The sequence below is a fragment of the Sinocyclocheilus grahami genome, unplaced genomic scaffold (genome assembly GCF_001515645.1).
Source record: "Sinocyclocheilus grahami isolate Dianchi unplaced genomic scaffold, SAMN03320097.WGS_v1.1 scaffold473.1, whole genome shotgun sequence".
NCBI classification, from domain to species: domain Eukaryota; kingdom Metazoa; phylum Chordata; class Actinopteri; order Cypriniformes; family Cyprinidae; genus Sinocyclocheilus; species Sinocyclocheilus grahami.
Window position 1 is genome coordinate 2,013,302 of NW_015505652.1, and position 9,063 is coordinate 2,022,364.

The 9,063-nt window shown below is 36.8% G+C and overlaps 1 protein-coding gene across 2 annotated transcripts in view; it reads right to left on the reverse strand.

The window, feature by feature from the left end:
* The window catches only part of pde4dip (phosphodiesterase 4D interacting protein), a 67,382-nt gene extending 58,640 nt beyond the window's left edge, over positions 1-8,742 (reverse strand). Inside the window, exon 1 of one of the 2 annotated variants that reach the window (XM_016235743.1) lies at positions 8,533-8,742. In XM_016235743.1, the coding sequence (XP_016091229.1) occupies positions 8,533-8,579 (47 nt within the window). In that variant the 5' untranslated portion in view covers positions 8,580-8,742. Of the gene's footprint in view, positions 1-2,082; positions 2,409-8,532 lie in introns of those variants that run through there. The other variant, XM_016235745.1, reaches the window with a different exon arrangement.
* Positions 8,743-9,063: the final 321 nt, after the last annotated feature.

Here is a 9,063-nt window from a genome sequence, read left to right on the forward strand (position 1 = left end):
GAAAATATAATCCATTATTGTGATGCAGACCGGAATTTTCAACAGCCATTACTCCAGTCTTCAGTGTAACATAATCATTCAGAAATCATTCTAATATGCTGATTTGCTGATCACAACACATATTATTATCAATGTTGATTTTCATATGACATTACACTGTTGTCATGAGACAGCTAAGAATCAGCTGTTTGTTGCTGCATCAGTAAAAGGCTTATTTTAAGTAAGTGACAGTCTAATAGGATAATACGGTAAGATGCTGCTCTCCCATGCTCACATGTCTCAAATATCGCAAACATTTGAATGCAATGCAGTTTTTAAATGGCTAATTCACTAAGATGTAAATTGAATTTGACACATATCAACAAATGCATGCTTGTCTGGAAGCAACATGCTGTAAATGCAAAAATGTTTGCATTGTTTCTCAACCCTTTTTATCTCATGTTCATTAGTAAGATTTTTGTATGTTTTGAAAAGAAGTCTCTTATGCTTACCAATCAAAAACACAATAAGAACATTAATATTATGAAATATTATTAGACATTTTATAAACTGTTTTAATATATATGTTTTAATATATTTTAAAATATAATTTATTCCTGTGACTGAAAAGTTGAATTTTGAGCAGTCATTACTCCCGTCTTCACATGATCTTTCATAAATCATTCTAAGATGCTGATTTGGTGCTCAATAAATATTTCATTTATCACTGTGCAAACCAGTTGTGCTGCTAAATGTCTTTTGTGAAAATAGTGAAAATATTTCCAGGATTTTTGAATGGTAGTGTATCCCCATCAGGCTAATGTGCTGCTTTATTGACACCAAATCAGATTACTTCTATACTGTTTTAAAATGTTATCAAAGTAAAAGGAAAATCGTAGTCTGTGACCTTAAGTACCCCCCGGGGTACGTCTACCCCCACTTGGCAATCACTCGTCACAATCACAATCACTAGAAAAATAAAATCTATTTGAAAACCACCATTCCAATTTACCACTTGATATAACAAATGCAATACAGATCCTTATTGCTTTGGTTTGAAAACAAAACGTAGCAACACCCAGTGAATGTTCATACATGATGTTAGTCTTCCTTTTACCATATATTTTCAATACCACATCCAAATATCCCTGGCTAATTCCCAAAGTCCCATTAGATGATGACTGTCGCACATGAGCTCTTAACACCTATCAGATAAACGGGTTCAGACCATAATACAAGCAAGACAGTAGTGTGATAGATGGGATCGTTTAATTTCCTCACTTTGATGTGAGAGACAAAGAAGCAGGCGCCTAATTAACATGATCCATATCAAACCACTTAAACGTCTCCTAAAAGCCAAAGAACATCCATCTCACATCACATTATTGCCCCACAGAGAGCGACAGAGGGGTTCAGCAAGCAAAAGGAACATAAACAGATGGTTTTCCACACACAGCTGACTGAGGGTGTCAACAACTTTACCATGTCGGCACGATCCACCCACTAAGGTGTGCATATCATGGGGGATGGGCCTATGCTAATGAGCGTCTAACGTTCCTCTTTGTTTCTCCAAGATTTTCCATGGAGAAGGAAACATTACATATCAGCTTCATCGCATACAGACAAAACATGCCCAATAGCTTCACTTGCCAAGACGATCCCTGAGTCATGACCACCTGCTCTAGTTCACTCATAATCACACTAGTGGTCAGCTGAGAAATCAACTCCCCCACACTAACAAATGGTGTGCTCAAATGTGAATGCTGTTTAAACAGTGCTATTGCATAAATGGAGGGGCATAGTTTCGTATTCCCATGCGTTCGGAGTTGCATAAACCTAAATAGCATTGAAAGAACTTTCTGTACTTAATTTACTCATACAAAGTGTACCAATGTAATGATTTCAGCCTTATGATGAGGTAAACCAGACATTGTACTCCCACATTTTTCAAATTACTGCAATTTATGCCTGGATTCAAACTCAGCAAACAAATCCTAAACACAACACTGTGTAATACAAAAACAAATTCCTCAAAAAAAGAAAGCAAGCTGTCTTCTCTCCTGAAGTATATGTTTCCCGCTCAGTTAGAGGTGAATAGCTTACCTGCCACGATACAGAAATCCACTCATCTTTGCGACATCCAAACCACACGAAAGTTGAAAAAGAACAGACAGGAACAAACTCAGCTCCTAAAAAGGGAAAAAGCCAGACTCTCTTCTGTGGCTCTGATCTCAATCCAGTGTTTTAATGAAGAAATCTTCATTTCCAAAGACCAGGCTGGTCAGGAGTCCAACCAAACACAGACACACACACATGCAGGGCAAAATTGCTATTTCTGTCTGGACGGCAGGCTGGAGATGGTCATTTGACGTGGCAAGGCCAGACCGGGAGTCAGCGAAACACACACATACAGGGTTGGTAAGTGGTAAACAGCACAGAGGTGAGGGTACACACACACACACACACAGAGCGCCACTGGCTTACCCTGAAAGAATGATCTGTTCGTGCATGCTCAAAGACAGGTTTTTCTGAGTATGTGTTGGGAGGAGGGTGTGTGCGTGTGGTTTTCAACTACAAACCACATTGGGCCTTCCTGCCCAGGCTTGAGGAGCATCCTTTAAGTTGTAAATGGGCTATTCGCCCCTAGCTGTTACTGTCTGTGAGCTGAGAGGAGGGGCGAGGAGAGAGGGACACAGGCTCAGACAGGTCTGTAGGTAAAACACAGCATTTAAGAAGATTATCTCTTGCTGCTGAGTTCTAAGTTCAAAAAGACTGAAAGTTAAGTCAGCTGTAAACGACAGACAAAAATAAATATATATATAGCACAGACATAACTGTGAGGCTCTGTCCGTGATGATTTATAAAATCCCTAGTGTGTGTGACTAAACTCGAGGAGACTGAAATGGAAATTGCATCACATGTTTTCCAGGGGAGTGGCTGATGAGTTGCCTAACAGTTTAGTCAGAGAAATATTCACATTTTCATTCTACATGCAATCTCACTGAGAAATTGAGTGATATAGTACATTTTATGGAAGTTAGATTGAATACACACACACTGCTTTTAAAGGGATAGTTCAGGCAAAAATGAAAATGTTGTCATTATTTATGTACTTATTCTCATAAATGGCCAAACCTATTTGGCTTCTTTATGGAATTTTTGAAGACAGTTCAAATGCAATTAATAAGAACAGGGACGAAAGCTTTCAAGCTTCAAAAAGGACACAAAAGCACCAAAATAGTATCTTAAATTGGTCCATATATGACCAGCCATTTTTAATTTTAGTATTTTTACTAGTTTTAATAATTATTTTAGTACTTTTAACATAACCTTATTTAGTTGTCAAGGCAACTTTTCTCATTTTTGTTTACGTTTGTCATCTAATAGAAATATTTATATTTTTTAAGGTATTCTGCAGTCAAACAATGAGAAACGGGCCAAAATTAAGGTTGTTTGTAAGGTTGTAAAATGTTTACTTCCATCATAATTCTCAGCATTTATGAGAGTTCATGAGAGAACTAGCAATGTCCAATTCATGAATGAATCATTCTTATAAAACCAATCTGAATGATTAGTTCACAAAACGGGCTGATTCGATTCTCAAGTTCAACTTGGCTTAATGATTCATCATTAAGGTGATACTTCATCCAAAAATAAAAAAAAAAATCCATAATTTACTCACCCTTCACTTGTTCCAAACCTGTATGAGTTTCTTTCTTCTGGGAACACAAAAGAAGATATTTTGAAGATCGTTGGTAACCAAAAAGTTGACGGTAGCCATTGAGATCCATAGTATTTTTTCCATTTAACAGGTCACTGGAGGGGAGGATTATCAGTAAATAATGACTTAAATAATTATCTGTGCCTGTCATAGAACTTCAAAAATGTGCTTAGTGTTATTTGGAAACTTGAAAGCTTCAGTCCCCATTCATTGTAATTGCATTACAAAAAAGAATAGCAGAAAGTCTTCAATTTCTTCTCCTTATGACATAAGGGTTAATAAATGATGACACCATTTTTATTTCTGAGTGAACTGTTCCATTAAATGAAGCTTCTCTGAACAGTTATGTCACATTTTTTTCCAAGGTGCAGATTGACTCCAAGAGCAGAGCGACAAATACCATTCAGGCATCTTACATAAATGCAAAATCTTCCCCCAGTTAAATAATTGACATTGGATGAGCCTGCTAACTGTTCATCATCATGTGTTCTAATCAGCTACATTTTATTCCTTATTAAGCCTGCCGTTAGTCTTCTTGCAGTCCTGGGAAATGGCACGCATTACTCTTTCAAGACAAGCCAACATGCGACTGTGTTTGAACTCTCTGAGAGGTTTCTCCTCAGCTCGACAGAATGATTAAAGATGCTTTGACATTCAAAGAGAAAACAAAACTAAAGATAGATAAAGAATACGAAATGTACAAAAGGAATCACACTAAATATTTCCAATAACAGTGAAAGAGGTAGTGTATCTAACTCAGGAGCCACGGTGACCCTGTAATTACCACTGAGACTGCACTATGTTCCCACCCTTCAATCTGAAATCCCTGTGTTTGAACAGCTGCCCAGGACCAGCTGCTGGGTGTACGACTAACGGAGAACCACAAGTCACACAGGACTCTAGAACTAAACCGCAAACAGTCCATTTCATATCAGAAAAGTGGATTCTTTCATAGTGAGCACTTTGCCTCAGAGCAGGTGATCCTAACAGCTATTACATCACTACATCCAGTATTTTTATAGACCATAAACATATAGCAACAAAGCACCCTTTTATCCCATAATATTTTTTAAACATAATGTGGGCGAAATTTCTTCAAGCATTAAGACGTCTATGACCTTACATGTTATGGTTACTTTTACCGACCATTACATGCTATGTAAGCAGGGCCGGCTACGGCTATTATTATTTAATCATTTCACTGGTGGAATTGTTCATGCTTCTATGTCTTGTATATAATGAATCTGCAGCACTGACAGGGTAATTCTGGGTTGCCATATGTGTAGAATGAATCCCAGGCAATCCCTGTACTGGCTGATTAGAAACAGGACATGTCCTTCATTGTATATATACGTCTGTGTGAAAGGGGGAGGGAGGCGATGGACTCCGTAATTAACTCTGTCACATTTTTACAAGCTGTTAATGAAGTTGTATAACTCCTACAATTCCTTGCTACGTGTCCATCTGCGAATGTAGAATTAGAAGCAGACACAATATTATGTCAATTACAATTAGAAAACCATTAGGAAGCAGATGCAATACTAAGAAAGTCATTATCAGAGTCATTTTAACATTCCTACTTATCTGACAATATAACAGAAGTAAAATGACATTGAGATAACATCAAACAGCTGCTTGCACATATGCTGTAGCATTTACCAGCAAGAGGAAACTGTGAACTTTGAAGAAGAAAACGAATGTGCCTGAACACAAATTTTGACTACGAACATTAGTAATGTCCTATAACAGCTGTAGTTTATTCCTAGTTTACATCAGTAATGTAATTTAGATCAAATCTAACTGTTAGATACAAACAGATAACTGACATAACAATAATGAGGAAAAACTGTGTCTCAAATGGCAGTTAAATATGGTTAAATATGTTTTATTCTTTAAAATGAATCTTAATTTAAAACAATATTGAATAATTAAAATTGTAATAATTAAAAATTAGTATATATTGCAGCCTTCAAATTGGAAATATCATATTTACGAGTTCTAAGCACATTTATAATAAAGCAAAGTCATACTGAATATGATATTAAAAATTTTTAAATAAATAATATTATTTGCACATTTGTATTCTTTTTCCAAATTGAATGCATGATCTGTTGTAATATAAAAATGCCCAAACTGTAAGCAGGAGCTTCCCGGGTGCACTTGAGAGCAGATTTTTAAAATAATTTTAATAGCAAAAAAAGGTCAAGACCTCTGAGGTGGGATGGGCCAAAACTCACCACAGACCATACCTGTCAATTGTATTCATTTAGTAACATAAATATATCTTAGTGTAGGCTATATATTTAGAGTTTTACAATTCATTATCTTCTTGTAGATCCACCAGTTCACATTTACAACTGCGTGTTTTCTGCGTAAAAATAAGGGTCGTTTTTGGCTTTGGTCTAAAGAGCAGGAGGGCTTATTGAAAAATGCAAATTCATTCTCTGCCAGCAGGTGGCGCTTTTCGTCAGGAATATAGCCGTTTCCCCCATAACTGCAGTAATGCCTTAGCCATCTTCAAGAAACGACTAAAACACGTCTGTTCCATCTTTATTTGACCCTCTAACTCTAGCACTTTCTATTCTATTTTAATTCTACTTTATCTATTTATCTTCTTTTTTATTTAAAAAAAACTAGCTTTCTATTTTTTCTATTCTATCTACATGTTTTTCTTTGTGTGTGTGTGTGTGTGTGTGCATATATACCTTGATACGTGTACTGTGTTAGGCTAACCGAGACTTGTCATTTGCACATATATATTGTTGCTCTTTTGTTAGTTTTATATATACCTTGATACGTGTACTGTGTTAGGCTAACCGAAACTTGTCATTTGCACATATATATTGTTGCTCTTTTGTTAGTTTTGACTGCTTTTATTGCCCTCATTTGTAGGTCACTTTGGACAAAAGCGTCTGCTAAATGACTAAATGTAAATGTAAATGTAAACAAAGCAGCGCAGCACCTGACTTTGAAACTTGTAACGCTCATATTTAATCAATTAAATAGCCTTTTGAAGTGTAAGCTATATCTCATTATACATGTAAATATACATTTACATGCATATTTACTTTTTTTCACTGGAGCACCAGTCTTCTCCTCCCATTTCTACCAGTGATCATTGTTTTTTTCCGCGGTACTACCTGCGCATACATCAATAGCATCACTGGGCTGTAGGTTGCCAATTTGAGGGGACAAATGGGTTGCAGTTTGTATGCGTCGATCGTGTGAGAAAGATGCGTTTCATACAAGATCTGGCAACTGAACAGCCTTGGAATTTGTTGTCGTGATTATTCATATAATGAGGTCTGGTCCATACAAATTACGGGAGATTTATCTGATGCGAATGTAGCAAACATATAAAATACGCCCAGTGGATTTTTTATTTTTTTTTTAAATAGAAAGATTAAAAATACGGGAGAAATACGGGAAAATATTTAAACGGTATGATAGCGGGATAGAATGGTAAAATACGGGAGGGTTGACAGGTATGCCACAGACATTTGATATTAAAAAAAAAAAACTAGCATGCCAGGATTCATTTGTGCATGTAATGGTCTAAAAAAGTAACTGGACACTAATATTATTTTCTCTAACATTTGGTCACTTCCTCCCTTCGTTCTTATGCCAATTCATTAGAGTAGTTTCAGCACCCCAGATCATTATACATGTAAATATACATTTACATGCATATTTACTTTTTTTCACTGGAGCACCAGTCTTCTCCTCCCATTTCTACCAGTGATCATTGTTTTTTTCCGCGGTACTACCTGCGCATACATCAATAGCATCGCTGGGCTGTAGGTTGCCAATTTGAGGGGACAAATGGGTTGCAGTTTGTATGCGTCGATCGTGTGAGAAAGATGCGTTTCATACAAGATCTGGCAACTGAACAGCCTTGGAATTTGTTGTCGTGATTATTCATATAATGAGGTCTGGTCCATACAAATTACGGGAGATTTATCTGATGCGAATGTAGCAAACATATAAAATACGCCCAGTGGATTTTTTATTTTTTTTTTAAATAGAAAGATTAAAAATACGGGAGAAATACGGGAAAATATTTAAACGGTATGATAGCGGGATAGAATGGTAAAATACGGGAGGGTTGACAGGTATGCCACAGACATTTGATATTAAAAAAAAAAACTAGCATGCCAGGATTCATTTGTGCATGTAATGGTCTAAAAAAGTAACTGGACACTAATATTATTTTCTCTAACATTTGGTCACTTCCTCCCTTCGTTCTTATGCCAATTCATTAGAGTAGTTTCAGCACCCCAGACAAGCACCTGATAATAAGTGGTATTAGTATCCTTATCCTAATTATCCTTTATTCATGTGTAGTGAAGAGCAAAAATGGTCAAAGAGCACTGAACCCCACAGGATAATAGGCTATCCAACCATATAATATCCAGACACACACTGAAAAAAACGTTTCATTCATCCAATTAAAAAAATGTAGGGTAACGATTCACATTTATATTTTTTGACTTGAGCCAATGAAAAATAAATAACTTGCCCTTAGGGATTGCCTTTAATTGAATGAAACATTTTTTCAGTGCATCAGTGTGACCGGATACAAATTGACAAGGCAACACATGGTCCAGCGAGGTTTTGTGGTCATTATTTTGTTCATTAACCCTTTGCAGCTTATGAAACAAACAAGTCTTGAACTGTGCCATTGACACACATGAAAAACAAATAGCCGAGACGTAACAGCTGTTCGCCATCAAAAACACAGTTTTTATTATACATACGTTGATATAAAATAAGATAAACCCAACCACTGCATCTCAAACTTGTTTTCATACACTGAGGACTCGCAGACATACCTTTCAGCATCTCTCTGGTATCGCTCAACAGACGGTGTCCAGTCCATATTATTTGTCCATCTCTTATGCGCCTACTTGGATATCCACAATAACGCGTGGGATCACCGTCAAATTAAGGTAAATGAACCTGTCATTGTGTCGCAGATGTCAGAAAACCAGACTCATAGCTATGAATGCAATATGAGGATGCGCAGTTCATTGTCATTGGTGTAGAGTCAGTGCGAGCAAACCCCCCCCCCCGCATACAATGCTGGCAGCTCTCCGGATATCGCACGAGCCAGGAGATGCTACGCTGCGCGCGAGAACCAAATCAAAAGTCTCGTGCTGATTGTGCCTTCATCGCTCTACAATTAAAATGACAAGCATTCACCGTGTGCTTGTGTTTGCCGTTACTTGGGTCACTTATTACAGCAAATTTGGTTTTGGTCAATGGTATTATTGTGTAGGTTAAATACTGATATTGAAACTATAAAAATGTATGACAACTATAGTTTCCGCCATAAGTGTTACTACAGTTATTATTATACGAAA